Genomic DNA, 22,375 nt, shown 5'->3' on the forward strand with positions numbered 1-22,375 from the left:
GACTCTGTTCTACCCACTTTGGGTCTGCTCCCATCTGGCCTATGAGAGTGCTCAGAACTCACTGTTATGTAGCCCTCTAAGAAAGAAGCAGTGCATAGAGGGAACCAGAATCTAACCCACCTGTCCCACCCAGTCTCATTGCCTAGAGGCCAGGAGAGGCCTGTTGAAGAATTGTGTGCTGTGGGATGATATCGGTGTTTCACATCACGTCAACTTTTCCTCTTGAATCAGGAGTTCCTGCTAAAGATTTTCTGTGTGTTCAGAAACCTGATGAAGATGAGTGTCTTCCCTCGGGACTGGATGGTGATGAGGCTGCTCACAAGCAAGTGAGTGTGGAAGGACCCTGAACCTGCATCCAAAGAACTGTTTTCAGACCAATGAGAGAGCAAGCAAGACAGAAATGAAGACCAAAGCCTTGGGGCAGAAAGGAGAGGTGGATGTGAAAACCATATGCACAATCAGCAGGACTTGGCTAGTATTATAAGTATAAGAAGAGGAAAGGGTCAGAGATAATTCAAACATGGAGACTAAGAACCTGGCAGATGATAGTGCTCATTGTAAGGAAATGTTAAGGATGTGAAATAAAATACCCAGAGAAGGAGACCTGGAGGAAGACCTGTTCAGTAATCCATTAGCCTCAGTTGCCCTGTAGCTTCAGGCAGTTTCCTAAGCCCTCCTCTCCATTTGATTCGTGTTGTCCACCAGACTGTGCATGCCCCCTACAGCTAGTGCTAATACCCACCTGAAACCTGGCTGTGGAGCTCTGGCCACTTCTGACTGTGGCCACAGAATTCAATGTTTGGCCTGACCCCCAACTTCCTTCCCATATTTCCAGCCTGTGCTTCCATTTGGCAAACCAAATGAGTGATGCAGGTGGTAGAGTGCTGGCTCATCTGGTCTCCCTCTACTCAGGAGAAGTCCACTTGGCCTCCACTCTCTAGCCCACTGCTTCTTCCTGCTGATCTGCCTTTTATGTTATCATTATACAGAATGTAGTGAAATTATTTGTGTTAAGACACCATAGCAAGGTATCATCATGGTCTTTTCCACCTTGCACCTTTTATAGGGCTCTCTCTTTTTTTTTCAAAATTGCAAATGTTTTGAACAGAACAGAAGAATGGTTATAAACAAAGTTGCACAGGTATTTCCTCAAATGTTGAATCTCCATTTGGATCCCTCTTGTTTCTCTTAGCTCTACTCAGAGCCTGTCCTATAGGAGCAGCCTCTCCTTTTAAGGCTTTTTACCCTTCAAATGTTTCACCACCTCTACTGGCAAACTAGTCTCTCTAATGCACTATTTTGCCTTGTCCCCACGCCAAAACCTGACTGGCTACTGTTAAACATAAACCCATTTGCCAGGCAGCCACGGCCCTCTGTAATTGAGCCCTCACCTGCCTGTCACACTTCATTTCCTCTCTACCTCAGCCCATACCACAGTTCCAGCAAGCCAGCCTCCCAGTTGTCCTTTATGTTCCAGGGATAAAACTGGGAGTGATATTCTGTATCAAAGATTAAAATCAGATGACTCATAGAAGGAAATAGTGGTATATCACAAAAGCATGGATTCAATAACTGTAAAACCCCTATTACCAAATAAACTAATCAAATTATGCTGCATGGTGGTCATAATCTGTGTTGATTTCCAAAGGTCCTAACAATACTAGAATCACCCTGTGAACAAGAAGAAACCTTAGAAAATCATTGAACCCCACCCCTTCTTATATAGGTAGGGAAACTGAGGCCCAGAGAGAAATACCAAGGCCAAGTAATGGCCATGCTAGATCTAGAACTCCCTGTGCTGTCCCATCAACTATGGGGCATTTCTCCAAGACTGGTTTTCTGTGGAGTTTGTGCCATAGGACTCTTTCCTTTATAGTCACATTATATATGGGGGTGAGCTATACATGAGAAGTTTGCACACAGGCCAAAGACAGCTGATGCTAAGCTGTCAGATGCCATTGTTAATCTTTTAAACTCTGCCAATGTCTTGTTTCCTTACTGCAGTATTATAGTCACTACTGTCCAGTACCTGTCCTCTGCACTGCACAAGAATTTCACAGAGACTGACTTTGACTTTAAGGTAAGAACTCCAGAAATCTGTCACTATCTATGTAATAACTCTAGAAAGTCAAAAACCAAGTCCATTGGTTTTTGTCTTAATTTATTCATAGTGTCAAACAGCTTCCAAGCCTGATGGTGATTCGTATATGACCAGGAAGCTTCTCTGTTGCAGGTGTTGGGATCCAGACTTTGAGTATGCTTTCTAACCCAGAGTTAATGTTATTGGCTTCAGAGGAGTCTAAAAAAGAAAAAAAGAAAAAAGTCCTGTTGACATGGATATTTAAAAAGAAAAAAATAATTAGGATCTTAGGATTATAAAATGGGATCTGTGCTACATGCATACCTTTAGGAACTCTCCCTGCAAAATAAGCTTGGGCTATCACATGTTTCCTCTTTCTTTTTTTCTAGGTGTGGAATTCTTACTTTAGCCTAGCAGTTCTGTTCATAAATCAGCCAAGCCTACAGCTAGAAATTGTCACTTCAGCCAAAAGGAAGAAGATTCTAGATAAGTAAGACAGATGTTTCCTATTCTTCTCCCTACCACATGACCAGTTGGGGTTATGTTTCCATGAGAAGCTCCTTCAGAAGTCTACAAGGCTTTTATCAGGGTAGCTTCCCAACAGGCTGAGCGAGTTTGGTCTAGAGTCAAATTTTGGGAGCATTAGAAACAGTACTGAAGTACCGACCTCATTGCGTTTGTAGCCCCATCCTCCTAATCTTTCTCCCACTAACAGCTTGCTCCTGTGTTACTATCCTCAGGTATGGGGACATGCGTGTGATGATGGCTTATGAACTGTTCAGCATGTGGCAAAATTTGGGTAGGTCTTTTTTCCCTAGTCTTCCCTTCTACATATTGCATAACTAAATAAAAAGTGGCAGACCTGGTAACATTCCTCAGGATTTACGAATGTCAACTCAGACTCAAGAGAATTTTATATATATTTTACATTACACCTCAGGTAGACAACATAGCAGATGTGCACAAAGCCCTTGGCTGGGTGGATTTGGCTGAGAAGGAAGGTCCTAACAATACATATTCATATTCTCTTTTTTCAGAACCAAAGTTGAGATGAGAAAAAGAAGAGGAGGGCTCTAGTAGTTTTTCCCAATTTGAGAACCCATGCCTGTGAGATCCTTTGAGCTTTTTGTGTCCCAGGCTGAAATTTGCAGATTCAGAAGGGTAAATCTTGGAGATTCCTGGCACATGAGCAAGGACAGCTATTAATTTTAATAAAGATTGAAACATTTCCTGGGTTTTTGTTATTCAAGATTCCAGGGCAGGTGGCCGGCACCAGTTACATAAGGAAACACATGCGAAGGGAATTATAGCCTCTGGGTGAGATTGATTTTGGCTTCCCTTTCCACAGCTACTCTTCACAGCTTCTCTAATATCCACTGCTTTGGATCCAAAATGCAAGAGCAGTGTTTTTGACAGAATCCTTGGGTTTCCCTCGATGGGCTATCCTGTGGTACTATAGGGTTCTGAGTGGTCTATCAGGATGCTAGAGAAGCTGCTGATACTATTCCAAATGAAGTCTGCTTTCAGCTGAGCACAAGATTCTGAAGCCTTAGGAATGATTATCATAAAATCTTATAGTTCTCTGTTAACCATCCCAGCCACCAGTTCTAAAGGCAGCAAGCAAGATGTGAGGTGTTCCTAACATCACTAAGGCCCTCTATCCCTGAAAGAATCCCAAGCATGCTTTCCAGCTTCGGTGCCCTTATTCCCTACATGCAGCTGAGTTTGGGTATGGATTTTAACCCTGAAATTCTGAAATTTGAAATTTCAAATTCTGACTCTGAAATTGTCAGGAATGTAAGGAACTGGCAACTATACCAAGTACCACAATTGAAATATGCAGAAATCAGCCCCGGGGCTAATATTTGTCCCTTAGATAAGCATTCAAAATGGAAGAAATCAAAAAAGATGACAATTTTGCCTGATATAGCCATTTCTGGCCTATTGCTTTTGGTGTAAATGGTGTTCTCTGTTACCTGAGAACTGATTTTACTTGGCTAGAGCAATTATTGCACAGGCCTGCATTTAGTTTCCTTCTTAGTTACTGAAGGACTAAAGCAGAGCTCTGGGAGATGTTTCACTCAGTTTCACCATTGCAAGGAAGAGGAAGGTCTTCTCCCACAGTCCTCAGAGTGGCCCTGGCTTCTGGGAACATGTCCCGGATGGTAGGCCAGTCAGAAGGGGAGCCCACTTTACCCCTTCACCCAATTCCCATGGAAAAGCCTCATTAAGGAAGTTGAGGGATGAGGTGAGTTGATTTAAGTACATGTAATGCTACCATCAGAAATGAAATGTGAAGAGAGAGGGGTTGGGGCAAGCAAGAGAAAATCTCTAAGCTAGCCTGTCAGGGTAGTGCTGTGCAGGAGGTTCCTGCTATCTCCAGAGAGGGCCTCTTGGGCATGTGTAAAACCAGGTAGTAAAGAGGCCCACAGAACTCCACCTGGTGGGTGTACCAGGGACTGTACATCCTTATCACTTAAATGCCTCTGGGGTAAAGGTAGGTGCTCCAGCAATAGTGCATTGTGTTTAAACAGAAATACACTGATTTTCCTTTTAAATAAATGCTGTGAGCAGACCATCTAAAATAATCACAGATTACTCAGAATGCCATTCTGTCTAAAGTAGAGAACTTTGTTCCTTGACCTCAGAGAGAATTTCAGGTGGTTTTTGAACCTACAGGAAGTTCTTTGGAAAGGCAGTTTGTGCCTCTTGAACTTTTGCTTTAATTGGGGTGGGCCAATTTCATCCATGAACTCTAAAAAGCCAGGAGAGAGAATATCTCTGAAAGCCATAGGGAGTGTGCTCTTAGATGCTTCCAATATAGATCATAGCATGTGCTGTGTCCCCACTTGGGAAGCTTTCGTGGAAGAAGAAAAGCAAGCATGAACTCTACTCTCTGTTGGGTTTTGTTGTTCAGGTGAACATAAGATCCACTTTATTCCGGGAATGATTGGTCCTTTTCTGGGTGTGACGCTGGTCCCACAGCCAGAAGTACGGAATATCATGATCCCCATCTTTCATGACATGATGGACTGGGAGCAGAGGAAAAATGGCAACTTCAAACAGGTGAGACCACACCTGGCAGTGTTCAGGATGCTCTCCTTTAGGTGAATCCCTCCTGCTTAGGCAGGTGGCCCAGGTGGCCAGGCCATGATTGTGGTGGGCATGGGCTGTAGCTTGGTCATCTTGAATTCTGTTCAAGGATTTTCCCTGACTTGCTGGCCAGAATTGATTTGTGGGGTTTCTTCATGAAGTTAGAGGCCAGAAAAGAATCAGAGAAAAGGAATGAATATGCAAAAAGAACTTTTGATCAAGGAGAAAATTACTGAAATTGTAACCTCCCAGCTTCATTCAGAAGAGGGCCCCATGGGCTTGTTGTCTTTCCTCTCCTTTGGAGCCCCACAGTGTAGTCCAGGCATTTCTAGGGCTGGGAGAAAATATTTGCAAAGAACATATCTGATAAAGGACTCGTATTCAAAATATACAAAGAATTCTTAAAACTCAACAGTAAGAAAAATAATTAAAAAGTAGGCAAAAGATCTGAATAGACAGCTCATCAAAGAAAATCTGCAGATGGCAAATAAGCATATGAAAAGATGCTCAACATCATATGTCATTAGAGAATTGAAAATTAAAACAATGAAATATCACTAGACACTTATTAGAATGGCTAAAATCCAAAACTTCGACATCATCAAATGCTGGTAAGGATGTGGAGCAGTAGGAACTCTCAGTTGTTGCTGGTGGAAATGCAAAATAGTACAGCCACTTTTGAAGACAATTTTGCAATCTGAGCAATCTTAACATACAATCCTTGGTGTTTACCCAAATGAGTTGAAAACCTGTGTCCACACAGACACCTGCACATGAATGCTTATAGGGCAAATTGGAAAGAATTGACATCTTAACATTATTGTGTCTTTTAGTCCGTGAAGACAATCTATCTCCCCATTTATTTAGATATTATTTTAATTCTTTCATCAGTGTTTTGTAGTTTCAGCATATAGATCCTACACATGTTAGATTTATATGTAAATCTAATTATTTCCTGATTTTAATGATACTATAAGGAATCTTGTTTTTAAATTTTACTTTCCAGTGGTTTACTGCTAATATATAGAAATGTACTTGATTTTTGTATATTGACCTTATATTTTGAGTCCTTGCGAAAGTCACTTATTAGTTCTATGGCTTTTTTGTAGATTCCTTGGGATTTTCTACTTAGGCATTCATATTATCTTCAAGTAGAGAGAGTTTTGTTTCTTCCTTTCTAATTTGTATGTCTCTTAATTATTTTTCTTGCCTATTGCATTGTCTAGGGCCTCCAGTATAATGTTAAATAAAAGTTATGAGAATGGACATCCTTGCCTTGCTCTTGATCTTAGGTGGAGAGCATTCAGTCTTTCACAATTAGATGCAACACTAACTCTAGGTTTTTTATAAATGCTCTTTATCATGGGTAAATAGTATTTATGATATGAATCCATTTTTGGAGTGGGCAGCTCTAATACCTCCAGAACTTTGGAGATATTAGAAAATAACTTGCTTTTCTATGTTGCCACAACCTGTGCCTCCCAATTGTGCAAAGTGCACAACTGAGAGAGCCCTATTACCAAGAAGTGGATGACATTGCTGACCTGTATCATAGGTCATCTGAGTCTACTAAAAGAGGGGCCAGGCTGCATCCCACCATCACTAACACTGAATAGAGAGGTTTAGCTTTGTGGAACACTAAGCTGGAGCTTGTATTTTCTCTTACTTCAAGATTCAACGGATGAAGTGTGTTCTTCCCCTGCAATCAGGCTATCAGGAATAATATCAGCAAGCCAAGTAAACTTTGATTGTGGCTGGTTAGAAAAGTCTTACTGCTGTTTCCCTAGCCATCAAATATTTTAAAAGAGTGATCTACTCTTTTCTTCTCCATGTGTTCACTTCCCACCCTCACCCCCCATAAGATCAGTCTAGTCTACCTTCCACACCCACATCTGTTGAAACTGCACTTCTGAAGGTCACCCATAACTTTCTAGTCACCAAAATCCAATAACTTTTTGGTGTTGATCCTAATCACGCTTTCCAAAATTTTGGCTCTATTAACTACCACCCTACTTCATACCAACTACTAAATATACTTTTTCTAATTATAAAAACAATACTTATTTAATATGTAGAAAAACCAAAAATACAAATTAGCTGTAATGAAAAAATTTAACCCATAATCCTACCATTGTTAAAAACTTGAGAGGCAGGGCCCTCATGTCAATTAGCATTCCTCTACAGTGTCACTTTAGAAGCTGAGCGGTATTCCATTGTATGGCTAGGGCCTCCAGTATAATGTTAAATAAAAGTGATGCAAATGACATCCTTGCCTTGCTCTTGATCTTAGGTGGAGAGCATTCAGTCTTTCACAATTAGATGCAACAGTAACTCTAGGTTTTTTATGTGTTTTCTGGTACTCTTGTTTTTGGAAATTTAAGTTCCTTCCAAATTTTTATTGTTAATATCGATATCCTAATAACATATCCATTCCTAAATTTTTTCTTAGGCAAATTTCTTAACCTGTAATTACTGGATCAAAGAGCTAAAACATTTGTCAAAACTCTTGTCATCAGTTGACCACAGGCTGTTCTCCATGTTGAGCTTTGTCATCTGTCGTCCCTGCCTCCGCTACCAGATGATGACCTCTCTGGGGTGGGACAGTTTCTTGTACATTTTGTTTCTCAAAATTGAACATGGGGCATTGTGGGCTCCTGGAGAGGAAAATCGAAACTAATATTCACTTAGCATTTCCCAGTAGCCAGGACACAGTGATACTAGAGGGGAATATTATCACCATTCTCATTTTGCAAATGAGGAAACTTAGGCTTAGCGAGTTAAATGTCTTGTCCAAATATGGGCAGCTGGTTATGTCACAGGACGAATGTTTGTTGAATAATAACCGCTTCCTTTATCAGTACTGCAGAGATGATGAGGTAATCTTCATATCCTTCCATCATCAGCTCCTTTGACAAATGCAGAGGTTCTCATACGTGAGCAGGCATTAGGACCACCTGGAGGATTTGTTAAAACACAGATTACTGGACCCCACCCCCAGTTTTTTATTCAGCACAGTGGGGAAGCCTGAGAATTTGCATTTCTAACAAGGTCTCTCTTGAGGCCTTTGTTGCTGACCCAAGAATCCACTTTGAGAACCCTCCAGAATGCTACACCCACATTTGAACTGTTGTACTCTCTGCTGCTCCAGGTCCCCTCCCCACCTTTTTCTGGACTGGGAAGCACAATTTGCCTGCATCTACATGTGTAAAAAGAGGACCCTTGTTTTGTACGGGCTCTTCTTCCTTTAGAAGGCTTGTGATCAGTTGGATGACCCAGTGTAGTGGGACAAACTCTGAACTGGGAGTGAGGCACCATGGTTTCTAGGTCCAACTGTACCTGACTTTACATGACCCTGGGAAATCCTTGATGATGTCTCTTCTCTACATAGAGAAAGTGGGACAGCATTGATCCCTCAGGACTTCTGGTCTCAGAGTTTCTGTTTCCTTTGAAATGTTGAATGTTCAAGCAGCAGCTCATCAGACCAGACAATAAATGTAGAATGTTCCCCATCCTGGCCCTGTAGTAGACCACTCTAAAGAGGATCATGTTTTTTCATTTGTTCTAAATATTCTGTGATGGGGCTTCAGAGATCCTAATTGTCTTGATGAATTTCCTAATTCATTATTCTTTGTGTTATTTCTTTGCTTTAGGGTTCTTTGGCCCTATGTGGAGAGAGAAAATGCTTTTGTTGTAGCTTGTTATTAAATACGGCCTTTCCAATTTTTACTTGGAACATCTCTATCAGTAGTACCATAATAATACATAGTTTTAAAAGCTAATGAAGATGGGACTTGCCCTTATGAAGCTCATTACTGCAAAGGAGAGTCTAAACTTGCATTTAATTGTGCCTGAGTCTCCCCCTGAGTACCTCTTTGTTGCTCAGATGTGGCCCTCTCTCTCTCTAACTGAGCCATCTCGACAGGTGAACTCACTGCCCTCCCCCCTACGTGGGACCTGACTTCCAGGGTTGTAGATCTCCCTGGCAATGCAGAATATGACTCCCGGGGATGAATGTGGACCCGGCATCGTGGGACTGAGAGTATCTTCTTGACCAAAAGGGGGATGCAAAATGAGACAAAATAGTTTCAGTGGCTGAGAGATTTCAAATGGAGTTGAGAGGTCACTCTGGTGGACATTCTTATGCACTATATAGATAACACCTCTTAGGCTTTAATGTATTGGAATAGCTAGAAGTAAATACCTGAAACTGCCAAACTCCAACCCAGCAGTCTGGACTCCTGAAGACAATTATATAATAATGTAGATTACAAGGGGTGACAGTGTGATTGTGAAGACCTTGTGGATCACACCCCCTTTATCTAGTGTATGGATGAGTGGAGGAATGGGGATAAAAACTAAAGGACAAATGGGGTGGGATGGGGAGATGATTTGGGTGTTCTTTTTTCACTTTTATTTTTTACTCTTGTTCTGGTTCTTTCTGATGTAAGGAAAATGTTCAGAGATAGATTGTGGTGATGAACGCATAACTATGTTATCATACTGTGGACAGTGGATTGTATACCATGGATGATTGTATGGTGTGTGAATGTATTTCAATAAAACTGAATTTAATTAAAAAAGAAAAAGCTAATGAAGAGTTAAAAATTATCTCACATCACTTAAAACTAATTTCTCACCACAGAGTAAATCCAGTGAGGCCTATAAGAAAAGTGGCTGAGCACTATGACACCCTTGCAGGTCTGTGGAATAGGTACAGATTCAGTACTACTCGTCAAGATTTAGGAATCCAGTAACAAATGTAGGGGCCCCAGTGATGGGGCAGTGACAGGGGCAGTAGCCCTAAGCCGTGGAGCCTGTGTTCCTGAAAAGGAATTTCTGAATGAAACATTCGTGTCTCACCCAACCCAGACTAATGCCAGACATTAGAATAAGATCAGTCCCCACAGCAAGCTTCCTTTGTGACTGACTGGCAAGAGAGTAAAGTTCTAACCAACATATTTTGTAATGAATATTTTTCAGGGAAAAAATATACTTTAAAAAGTCCTCTTTTACATCCAAAATACTTTTCTCTCCATGGAATCCTTGTCTTTTGCCTTAGATTGGGAGAAGGGTGTCTGAAATTTGTAGGTCCCATTTGTTATTTAAACCACTAGGGTAGGATGCCTTCCTGATGGGAGATGGCAGGGTGGTTTTTTGGGTTATAGATGAGCTCCTTTATTCCCTGGGATTTAATTGGAACAAGCGCAAAGTCAAGAAGCACACCAAGATGCAGGAAATTCCCTGTCTTGTGGAGAAATTCCCCACCATCCTCACCTTTCACAGAGGCCGAAATCCAATTCTTCTCTGAGGTCAACTTCTTCTTATGAAGTCTCTGCTTCCCTCTAGGTGGAAGCCGAGCTGATTGACAAGCTGGACAGCATGGTGTCAGAAGGGAAAGGTGACGAGAGCTACAGGGAGCTTTTCGGACTGCTGTAAGCTGCTCCAGCCCCAGGCATCCCATGCTGGGTGGGAGGGAGGGCCAGTGAGGGTTATAGGTGGCGTCTGTGCCAGGCATGCTTCAAAGGTGAGTATCAACAGAGACACAAGTTGCTCCTGCTGATAGCAGAGCTTGCTTTCTGTCAACAAAAAAAGTGATGTCTTGACAGCACAGTTCTGAGGGATCTCTGTAGGTGGCTGAAGAGGAAGAGACATAATAATGCTGAGCATCTAGATTTGCTGACAGGGAAAGGATCATCATGTGTCTTCATAGCATTTACTGCATCCAGTTGGACAAATGGCTCACAGAGCCTCAACTAGCTTAAGGCTCAGTGCCAGCATTTCTGCAGACAGACACACACACAGACACACACATGTGCACACACATACTCTTCTGAAAGAGAGTCTCCTGTTTGGCCTGCTCTATAAGACAGCAGTCAGCTTGAAAAACTGGCATGGACTCTTGAACAAGTCACACCTCTCTTCAGCACAGTTTCCTTGTTTGTACTGAAAGGTTTCAAGAGTTCTCACAGATCCACCATTCTGTGGCTTCTGAGTTGATGGGGCCAAGTGACCTCACAGGATTTGCCAAAGGGCAAAGCAGGAACTTAGGGCAGCCACTGTCCTCTCAAGTTGATAGTGATGTTGATATTATATTTTCCTAAAATACAAAGTATTAAGGTATTTACAACAGTAGAATTCCCTCCCATCTTACTCATCATTTGCAGCTTTGAGATTTTCTTTGTTTTAATGCCATTATGAAGACAAATTTATAATGTATTTTTCCAGTAATAATACTTTACATTTGCTTAGAACTTTAGAGTGTTCAAAATGTCTTGACATTTTGTATCTTTATTTGACCCTCACAACACCTCTATCAAGTCGGCAAGCCAGAGGTTATCCTCATTTCCATTTTAGAATTGATGAAACAACTCAGAGAAGTGTTGCACAAATGTCTTCATTGACCAGTAAGAGGAGACTCTGGGAGGAGGATCCAGTTCTTCCCATTTCAAGAAGGGGGAATCGTCCTCCTATACTATTCCCGCTTTGTTCCTCGATGAATCTCACAATAAAATGTGAATTTATTTTAAATTTAAATAATTGTAATCATTTGTGGAAATGAATCCTTTAGTATTTCTCTTTTAGCTGGGGATATTTCTAACTTTGGAAATAAAGTAGAGAAATTGCTTCTTTATCCACTAACAAATGACCTTACTACAAAAGAAAAAACACAAAAATAACTAGCAATTCCTAATTATCTGACTGAATAATGTTTCATGAACTCTTCTGAAATCAGTCTGAGAGCTGAGACCAAGTGATAAGGTGGAGCAGCATTGTGGATCATGGGCAAATTAATGTAGAAAGACTTGATTTAAGTAAAGTAAACAGAACTCTTTATTATAGGACTTCGCCAAGCCTTTAATGTGCAAAGAATTATGAAAACTCTCCAAAAGGAGGGTGTAGTGACCAACATTTCCCAGGCTTGTTTGTTGTACAGGCCTATGTTTTTATTTTTGTTTTTTTAGTTTTATTCTAGTAGCCCTTTATTTATACCAGGGTTCACTGTGTTGTACAATCCTATGTTATTGTTTTTGTTTGTTTGTTTTTAATTTTTATTCTAGTAGTACATCATTTATTTTAAGGTTCACTGTTTTTTTTAACTTTTATTCTAGTCGTACATCATTTATATTAGGGTTCACTGTTTTTGTTGTACAGTCCTATGTTTCCCATGCTTGTTTGCTCGCAGAACATCTCTCCCTGTCCTCTAAGACACCATAACTCTGGAAAAACAATTTGGAAAACGCTGATGCCATGGTCTTAGCTTAGAGGCCAGAGTCAGTGCTCCTGCTTCTCTCTCTAGCAATATGGATCATGTGGGAAACCCTGACTTTCCAGAAGCTCCAGCCCAGGCAGAATGCTCTTATGTGAGGAGACAGTCATCATCATAGCAGCAGCATTAGCAGCAGCCAGTCTGCTGTGAGTCCCTGGTGCTGGGTCACCAGCTGAGCCTGCCTCTCTAGGTGGCTCTCATAGCCCTAGGGAGCAACTCAAAGGACAGTGTGGAAAGGAATCAGGAATGAGACCTGGACCTGGGCCCATCACTGGAGCAGGCAGAAGAGACCAGTAGGAAGGCAAAGGAGCTTGGAAGCCAGGCTCTTTGGGGTAGCCAGAGACTTCCCTGAGGTGCCAGGAGCATGGGGCTGGCAAGTGAGAAAAAGAACTGTGCCTTTAGCTCTTGGTGCTGACTCATTTTGCATGGGAGCATCCCCTGGCAGTGGGGATGACTAGGTATAGCTCCTAGGTTCTACTCTCTCCCTGCACCTTGTGCTGGGCCCCAAGACTGGTGTGAGTAACTTCCTTTGTTTTCAGGAAGAGTTTGGTTGATATGTTTCCAGAGATTATTCTGAGCAGCAATAGAGGCAGTCAGCCAATTAGCAAAGCCAGGCCTATCTCTTAGTGGGCTCTTACTCAGCTACTCCTTCAAAATAGACCATCTGGTGTACGCCTAAGGGGGCTGGGGCTTTGAAACTCCTCCGCCAGCTCAGTGGCATCCTTAGGAACTGACACAGGGCAATGGTAGATGCATTCGTTTGTTGCTACCAGTTCAGTAACTTCCTTGTCTTTGCTTTCTGCTGCATGGAGTAGAACCCAGCTCTTTGGGCCCTACCCCAGGTAAGACTGCAGTGTGATGAGTCTGCTTCTCCAGATCCATCACAGCCCCCATGGGCTCTTGGTCCTCACTCATGTACCCAGGAAAGATTCATGAATTATGTTTGCTTCCCCACCTCTTCATCAATAGCCTGCTGGAGAAGGTTGAACAGGAAACATGGCGTGAGACCGGCATTTCATTTGTGACCTCAGTGACCCGCCTTATGGAACGTCTGCTTGACTACAGGTATCTTCTCAGGCTTCTACCTGACCTCTTCTCTGGTTAGGATACTCTCCCCAGCAAGGGCATCTCCTGGCCTTAAAACTGAAACCACATGCCCTTCAGGGAGTAAACTTTTCCAGTGTTGAGTGCTATCACCAGTCATTAAACGTCTGCTGATGGCTGAGAAGAAAGAAGGAGAGAGCCTTCTCCCAGGGGTGGGCCAGGGCTGCCTGGAATCCGCCCCCCTCCCAAAATATAGGCACAGGTATCCCAGGTACTTGAAGCCATCTGGCTTTCCTTTCAGAGTAGTCAAGGCTCAGAGGAACAGGCACAACAAGGGGAAAAAGAAAAGCTGTCTCTGGAGCAAGGTAGAGGACAGCTGCAGATCCTTAGTGCAGACCTTCCTCAGAATCATATGGTGGATGGGCAGGGAGGTGTCACCTGGTACAGAAGAGTGACCTCCAGGAAGACTTTCAATTGACTTTTCCACATCTTCATTCTTTGCCTAAAGTCTGTTTATTTCCATCTCCTGGTCCTGGCCCATGATGAGAGGAAGCAGCTTGTGTGCTCAGGGATTTTTATGCCACAGTCAGTCTGAGAGATTATAGGGAATTAAAGTTTTTTCATGAAAGCCTGTCTTCTCAATCATATCATAGCTTTTGCATTAGTCCAGAAGTGACTACCACTGCAGCCTTAATTACTCTCTCAGCAGGGTTCAGGTGGTGGCCAAGGGTACATTTGGGAGCCTGGAAGAAGGTAAGGAGGGATGTGAGGAGGAATGATAAAGAAGGAAACCCAGCACCAGACAGTATTTGTCTCTGTGCTACAAGGTGTGCAGACACCAAGGGGGAGCGCTCTCAACCTGTGGCTCAGGGGATGAGGGAGTAGAGGCTGTCTTCAGTTGCTGTTGAAGTAGAAAGCATTGCTATGCTAAGACTTCTGCTGTGCGGAAGACTCAGGCATTGAATGTGCTGGCCTGGGTGTAGAATGGAATTCCTAAGAAATGTGCTCACATCTTGAACATCCCTTCTTCCTGTAGCACAGTTGTGCATGTGCAAACCTTAACCCATTTTCCTGGGACCTGTGAAAATACAGACGGTCCTCTGGGGACCCCTTTTAGAACACGGGATTCCTTTGTTTACATCATGTCCGCAGCCTCTCCTGCACCTGCAGTCAGACACGGAAGGGGGAGGTAGGCAAAGCCCTGCACCTCCTCTCACTACAACATTACTAAAGGTCAACCCCATTCCCTGTGGCCTACCAGAAAGAGCAGAAATTACTTTCTTAGGCTTCAATCCCTCATTGTAACTGCCTGTTTGAGTATGTACCTAGATGTTCCACAAACAGCTTAAACTCAAGACCAAAACCAATTTTTTATTCTCCTCCATTTCTTGCCTACTAAACAAAATCCAATATCCTTCACATGACATCAGAGACCCTTTATGAACTTGCCTCTGCCCACCTCTCCAGCCCTGTGTCTTTCCAGTCCCTAGTACCCACAGCCTGCACCCTAAACTCACGGTGTTGCTCCTTGTCACCGTGAAAGGAAACACCATGACGTTTATAATGGCACCTGTCTATTGAAAATCTACCATGTGCTTTGCACTTCACATGCATTGTGTCTAATCCCACAAGCAGCTCTGCAGAGTTATCCTTGTTTTTTTACCAACAAGAAAACACAAGTAGAACATACCTTTACTGGAATTTGGATCCAGGTCTCTCTGACTCAAGAGCCATGCCCTGTCTCCTCGGCAACACTGTCACCACTCACATGCTTTCCTCAGGTTTCTCTCACATGCTCACATCAACCCACTCCCATCAGGGACACTTCCCTGAGCTTACCTGACTCTCTGTGTGCACCTCTTTAAGAGCATGAATCACCTTGGATGATGATCATTTATCACTTATCTCTTTCACTGGAAAGAAGAGAGCCAGCTCTTTGAGGTCAGGGACCTTTTTCTTATCGCCCTCATCCCCTGCATGGGGCCTCAGTTTTAGACTGGCACAAACCTCAGGTTCTCGGAGGACCTGAGAATGTCTTCAACTTCTTTGTTAATCTCAGGCAGTATTAGATATAAAAATGCTTTCTGTTAGCAACTATGTTACCCATGTTAGGAAGCAGAGCCCTGGAAGGGCCTTCTGAACACCCTGGAACAGATAGGAACAGAGCTAGGGGTGCCAAACCCTCAGAGCTCTAAGTAGAAGAGGTTATTGGAGATATGGAGCCTTCCTCTCCAGGGCCTCTCTAGTCACACTGAGGGCTTTCCAGCCACTAGTTTGGGCCACACCTGCATGGAGGTGGGCCAGATGCTTCAGAAGTCTCTTTAAGGAAAATTTTCTCTGCCCATCTTCCAGAGAAAGAGCAAAAGGGGAGAGCAAAGTCAGAGGTTTTGAAAGGTAACCTCTCTGTTGAGTAGCCACACAGAACTGATGCAAAGACTTCTCAGACCAGAGAAGAATCTGTTATTAGCAATGCATGGGAGAGGCAGTTGTGGAGGACATAGGTATATAGGAATACCCCTCGCATTACAGTGTTGAGACCAGTGCTTTTCTGTTTAATTGGCTGGGCTGTGACATTCTGATTATGGCCAAACAAGAAGCAGTGCCTGGTAAACATTTCAGATGCTTTCTAGAAAATACAAAACCACTAAATACTTGAGTGGCTAGGCAAGTTCTTTCTGTCTTCCCTTGGGCCAACTTATTGGAGAGACAGATGCCTCCTGCCACCCTGTGGGTTGCTTGGAATGAGTTGGCCATCTGGCCCTTAGGCTCACTCCTCTTGAAAAGTCACAGCAGTTTCCTGGCCTGACTAACACTAAAGGACAGGTTTTGCAGAGTCATGTTCAGGACCCTTGTGTCTGGCTACAAAGGAACCAAATGACTTGTGAGGTGAATGTGCTAGTAGGGTAGACCCCAGAGAGGAGAGCCTTGGTTCCAAACCCCACAGAGCTGCCAACTCCGATAATAGACTGCCATAGGAAGGACACTTGGCTTTGCAGAATGCCATGAGAGTGGTGTGGATTTCAAGCATCCTTTTCTTTCAAAGAAGTCACCTCAGAGCCTCCCTGTGTGTGCTGGGATGTGACTGGGAAAGTTAGGAGAGCTGGGTTTGACAAATGGCCTCCAGAGGCTCAGTGACTTGGCCTAATCTCCTGACTTCCAGCTGTGCCGCTCCTCACTTGATCCTGTGCCTATCAGTGGAGCAAAGCCAAAGACACACTCTCCACCCTGAACCCAGCAGGCCATAATTCCCTTCTGCAGCCTTTTCCCAGAGCTGCTTACAGACAACTGCACAAGGAATAGTTTCTTCTCCAGAGCAGTGGGGTAGGGGTAGGGGGTGGGAGGGTAACACAGGTGGAGACAAGCGTGTGGCTGGGACTCTGGCTGCTATGTGCACAGGAGGCTTATTGCTGGATTCTTACTCTCCTTCATCTGACTTATGTCAGCCTCTGCTCCATCCCAGAAGGAGCTTGGCTTTGACCAGCCCCACTCTCTGCCTTGAGAAGGATCCATTCTCAGTTTTCCTATTGTCCTGTGTTTCACAAGCCAGCCCTGACTCCTCCCCCACCCAGACCGTACTCAGCATGAATGCAGCTCAGCTCTGGGTAAAGCCTCCCCTAAATCAGAAACTCCAAACCTTCTGCTTCTGGCAAGAGAGGGCTCTAAAGACTAGTGCACAGGAAGGAGACCATAGTTAGAAATAACACGTAGAGGATGAGTGTGTGTTGGCCATACTGTGGTTGGTGTGGCCACAAGGTCCTGAATCTAGTGCCCTAGAGTGGATGGTGTTGGTTTTTTCTATTCCACACTGTCCCAGAAGATGAAACTTGCCCTTTAAATTAAAGAGGATTCAGCCTTCTACTTTACAGACCTCCCCTTCTACACCAAGGACATTGGTAGGTGCCACTTAATGCCCTAAGATAGCATCTGGGCTCTGCATTCTGCCCCCAGAGCTGAACAGAGATATCTGAGCCTTAGGAGTGGTTCCCAAGCCCAAAGGGAGTGTGTACTACAGTCATCTATAGAAGCAGCTCCTGTTGATGGGCATCCTAATCTGGGATTTGGTCATACTAATAGTAATACCTTGGTTTCACTGCAGCTTTGTGTATCATCCCAGTGGTACTGCTTCATGCCAAGGGATGCTCATATGTGCTCTCCCTTCCAGGGACTGCATGAAAGGAGAGGAAACAGAGAACAAGAAAATTGGCTGCACCGTTAACCTGATGGTGAGAGGGCATGGGTTTTTCTTCCCATCTGCCCAGTGGGATGGTTTTTATCCTGCACTGTAATTGAGTTGGCCTTTCTACAATGTATGGCTATAATTGCCTAAGGGTTTGAGTCAAGACATCAGCTCTGTTGCTTATATCTTGGAGGCCTATAGTTCATCAGACACTTTCCCACTTGTTGGAAAAGGAATGAAATGAGCTACTCTTTGGGCAGAGCTCTAGCATGACCTCTTGGCAAGGTCTCACCAACCTTGACTTGCCTGTCTGCCCTGATCCCTGGTATGCTCTGCCCTGGTGCTCTTCCTATTTTCTACCATTCAGGGCTCCCATGGACCTGCCAGTGGTCCCATACCCAATAAAATAGATGGTCCTTTCTCTTTCTGGTGAAGTCTGTTTCCAGGGCCTTCCCTTCCTCACTTGCCCAGCATACTCAGGCTTTGACTGCTCCCTGTGGCTCATGTGTGACCTCCACAATGGCAGCCTTTCTCACCTTTTTGTGTGTTTTCTTCTTTCTCTACAGAACTTTTACAAATCTGAGATTAACAAAGAAGAAATGTATATCCGCTACATTCATAAGCTTTGTGACATGCACTTGCAGGCTGAAAACTACACAGGTGAGTGTGCAGAGGAGAACCCTGCTTACCTGTGAAGACAGCTTAGAGGGTTGTGCACAGCAGGCAGACAAAGGCTCTGGGCTGGTGCTTCCAGAGCTCAGCAGACTGCTGGGCCCGTGCTGCCCATTACCTCGTTCCTTTCCCTCCATTCCTTTGCCTCACAAAGTAGAGAAAAAGCAGGTGGAGCTTTTGTTCTTGCCATTGTATCATGTCTTCTACTGCCTGAGACCATTCCTTTCTCCTTCTCTCCCATTCACCTCTCTGAGGCCTCAAGGGTGACCTCCAGATTTGGGTACATCAGTTTCAGGGCATCCTGAGCTCCCTGTCACTCCTCATGAACAGAACCTTTCATAGAACCTTCAAAGTTGGAGCTAAGGTAGGCCAAAACAGGAACATATCACAGTCCCACTTCAGAGCTCACTAGCACTCACTGAATTGCCTTGCAATTTAGACTCTTCTCCTGCAACTGCACCGCAGCCCCATACATGAGTTTCCAGTGGAGAGCATGAAGAGTGTTCATCTGGCTTTTGGACGGGCCAGATGGGTGCCCTTTCATTTTATCTACAATTTATTATTAGTAAGGCCTTTTTCTAAGAAGAACAAAAATTTAAAGCTTTTCAAAGGACCTGTTGCACTGTTTACTGAGAGCCAGTCTGAGTCAGGAGAGTGTGTGCGTGCACCTGTGTCCTGCCAGATAGTCTTGAGCCACAGTTCCCCCAAAATAGCCACCTTCTCCACTGTGGCAACCAGCCACTACATCTCAGCCCTTGGGCTTGAAATTGTGTGATCGACTAGAAACTCAAGCTATTCATATCCTCAGACATTACTAGAATTAGATGGATTTGTAGAAACAGAGACGACTCCTTCCTTATCTCCAGATCTTAGAGTGTGTTTGGCACAGATGCCATCCTTTCTGACAGCGCAGATTGGCAAGAATTAGATCTGAACTGACTTGGCTAAATTTCCCATTGTCTGCATCTACTTCTACCCTTGGTTCCAGCAATCTTCTGAGAGGGCAATGAAGAGAGAGAATTTGATAAATTCCATGTGTCAGTAGAGGACTGGGCCATGGCTGAAAGGCTGCATCAGGGATTTGTGCAGAGAGAGGGTGCTGAGCCTTGTCTCTGGTGGCCCTTAGAATGACTTCTGAAAAGAATATAGGCAGGGGAAAAAAGACTTCACATGGCTTCCTGAGCAACAAAGGGAGGCTCCATGTGGCAAAGGGGCTTGTCCCCCATGTTTGGTGAGGAAGTGTGTGCATCCCTGGGCAGAAGGGTCTATGGTGAGGGCACAGATAGAGAGGCAGGGATTGGGAGCCAAAGAGGGAACACAAGCAGGTGAACCAGACTGAAACTGGAAGTGGGTCACAAAATAATTAGAAATGAGTTTCTTCATAGTCATGGAGAGGCAGTTTCAGTGGGGCCTTGAAAGCCAAGCAGAAGCAAGACCTCATTAATTTGCAAGTAGGAGATACCTGCTAAAAATGAGAAAACGGAACAGGGAAGAGCAGACTGTATAATATGGACTCTGACGGTGGCTGTACTGCAGTGGACTCATCCTTTGGAATTCAGGGAAGCACCATATTCAACTGCTGCTGTTTTACATAACCATTTCTGGTTTTTCCACAGGCTCTGAGTCCATTGTCAACTTAGATTCCTCCAGGAACGGAGCCTCTGGCTCCAGGCCCATCATGCAGTCACCACCATTCACATTTCTTCTTTCTGGTGCCTTTTAGTGTAGGTGGAGACCAGGGGAAAGAAAGTGAAGCTGGAGGTACTGGGGCTGGCTTAGGGAGGGCTGAGGGAAGCCTTGATCAGTGCTTACCCCTAAGAGCCTGTTCTGAAGGTTGGAAAGGAAGCTTTGGTAACTTGAGCAAAAGGGAACCCAAGAGCTCTCTCTGACATACCAGATTCTCCCAAGGCAAGGCAACAACCTGTGCACTCTTTTAGAATTGGCTTCCCCTTTCAAGACCAGGGATTGAGGGTGATTTTTCAGACTGTTGAATAGCTGGGCCGTTTTTTATTTGGAGCCCAGAACAGGTGACCAGACTGTGGGAGGAAGATGTCTCCCAGGATCTTTGGTCCTTTCAAGCTGTAGACAAGGATTATTGGCTGACTGGGCACTTACACTGACTCTCTATGAGTCTCCCTCCTTTTTGCCTTTGGTATCCAGTGTGCAGCACATGCCTTGCCCTGGCTTGCTGCTCAGCGTGGTACCCTGGCACTAGGCTGTTCCTGGGCCCCTGATGGGAAGCCCTGGGCCTCAATGTTGCCTGTCTCCACAGAGGCTGCATTTACCCTGCTCCTCTACTGTGAGCTGCTGCAGTGGGAGGACCGGCCGCTGCGGGAATTCCTCCATTACCCATCCCAGACAGAGTGGCAGCGGAAAGAGGGACTGTGCCGAAAGATCATCCATTACTTCAACAAAGGCAAGGTAGGTGTCATTAGGCAAACCTTTTAACTGTTTAACTTCTGCCGTGATGCATGGCATCTTGACGCTTTAGGGGTGGCAGCAGCTGCAGAGGGTGGTGTGGGGAGCAGTGAGTGGGTGAGTGCCACATGTGTATGCATCAGATTCAGAGGCATCATGATTTTCCCTAGGGGGAGAAAAATAACAGTTTAATTCTGTGGCTTGGAACCAATTCCAGATCAGGGGTGTGAGACACAACTCCACATAGCAGCTTTTACACATCTCTAAATGCTAACGCTCTTACAGTAGGGGCTTCTGGGTCCCCATTTATATTTATTGAATTTACTTAAAGAATTGCTATGGCTTCCTAATCTGCCATAGAAAATATGAGCTGTCAAAATTAATGGATTTTAGCCATAGCCAAACAGAGGCCTCTACTGCCTTTTTACTGGTACATGTTCTTGTGTCAGATTTCCCTTCCTCTCCAGCATAGCCTGGCTTCTCTCATTGGTATTATTCTCCATCAAACTTACTTCCATGAGATTGGCAGGTGTTGTCAGCACTGTTTCAGGCTTCCTTAGGGCTCCCCAGCCATTCTGCTCCCATCTCTGGAAGATTCCTTGTGGGGCTCTCTGACCATCTACAGTTGGTGTTCTGGAAAGACGGCTTTTGCAACTTGGTGAACCTGTTCTCTTATTACTCCATTTTGAACATTTTAAAAAGCTGAAATAGGATCATTCAGGAAACTGTAGTGGCTGATGACTAAAATGAATGGAAATTGGCTTTTTTTAAATGAGAGCTTTTATCATAAAAAGCAAGATTTAAACATTAATGACTTTTGCCCATTAATCAGAAAACATTGTTTTATATGACATAGGAGACTTCTGTGTTTGTTAAAAATATTTACTTGGAAAACTTAACATTCACCCACATAGAAAAGGTACTGGTAAGCAAGAACCTTTCCAAAATTTAAGGAAACCTAGCCCAGTAGAGAGGCCCATGCTCAGCCCTCAGCCAGCCACGTGTCACTTATCTACAACACAGACCAAAGTGTCCTCCCCTTGCTGGTCCAAGGCCTGGCTTAGGACCTCTTACTAAGCACATTTTTAAGGCCTGTCTTCCTGGCACCCAGCTCATCTGGGAGTGCCATTCACCTACATGCCCAGCAAGCCCTCCCACCTCACAGAGAATGGCATAAGCATGATGTGAGTGTGCCTGTATCTTTTAGTGTATTAGTTCTCTTTTCTTTCCATGGGCACAGAGTATACAGTGGAGAGTATCCTAATATGTTGAGCCTACCAGTGGGACCTGTGTATTTTAATGGCACCCTCTTCATCCCACTCTCTGACAGTGCTTAGAAGAGTAGGTTTAAACTTTGATGGTTTCTGTTTTATGGACTGACTGGGGGTGGGGGGAGGGAGTGAGCACAGATCCTGCTTGAGTGTTGTAGCTGGGCAGAAAGGGGAAGAGGATGGAAGGCTCCATAGGTCTCCTTCTCAGGGATCTCCCCACTCCTTTCAGCAACCCTACTTTTGCTGTAAATGGCTTGGGGAACAGGTTCTGTGCTGAGTAGGCCACTCAGTGATCCCTTTCATGAGCCCATCCTCAAAAGGACATTTACGAGATGCACTGTCTTGGGCTCATA

At 44.2% G+C, this 22,375-nt stretch overlaps 1 protein-coding gene across 7 annotated transcripts in view; it reads left to right on the forward strand.

The window, feature by feature from the left end:
• The window catches only part of DOCK3 (dedicator of cytokinesis 3), a 639,207-nt gene that overhangs the window by 587,223 nt on the left and 29,609 nt on the right, over positions 1–22,375 (forward strand). For 6 of the 7 annotated variants that reach the window (XM_037797176.1, XM_037797183.1, XM_037797213.1 and 3 more), the window contains exons 28-38: positions 232–326; positions 2,005–2,080; positions 2,470–2,570; positions 2,821–2,879; positions 4,998–5,146; positions 10,520–10,605; positions 13,256–13,282; positions 13,410–13,505; positions 17,647–17,707; positions 18,228–18,321; positions 20,606–20,754. In XM_037797176.1, the coding sequence (XP_037653104.1) occupies positions 232–326; positions 2,005–2,080; positions 2,470–2,570; positions 2,821–2,879; positions 4,998–5,146; positions 10,520–10,605; positions 13,256–13,282; positions 13,410–13,505; positions 17,647–17,707; positions 18,228–18,321; positions 20,606–20,754 (993 nt within the window). The remainder of the gene's footprint in view (positions 1–231; positions 327–2,004; positions 2,081–2,469; positions 2,571–2,820; positions 2,880–4,997; positions 5,147–10,519; positions 10,606–13,255; positions 13,283–13,409; positions 13,506–17,646; positions 17,708–18,227; positions 18,322–20,605; positions 20,755–22,375) is intronic. The other variant, XM_037797192.1, reaches the window with a different exon arrangement.

This window comes from Choloepus didactylus, chromosome 1, assembly GCF_015220235.1.
Source record: "Choloepus didactylus isolate mChoDid1 chromosome 1, mChoDid1.pri, whole genome shotgun sequence".
Classification (NCBI taxonomy): Eukaryota; Metazoa; Chordata; class Mammalia; order Pilosa; family Megalonychidae; genus Choloepus; species Choloepus didactylus.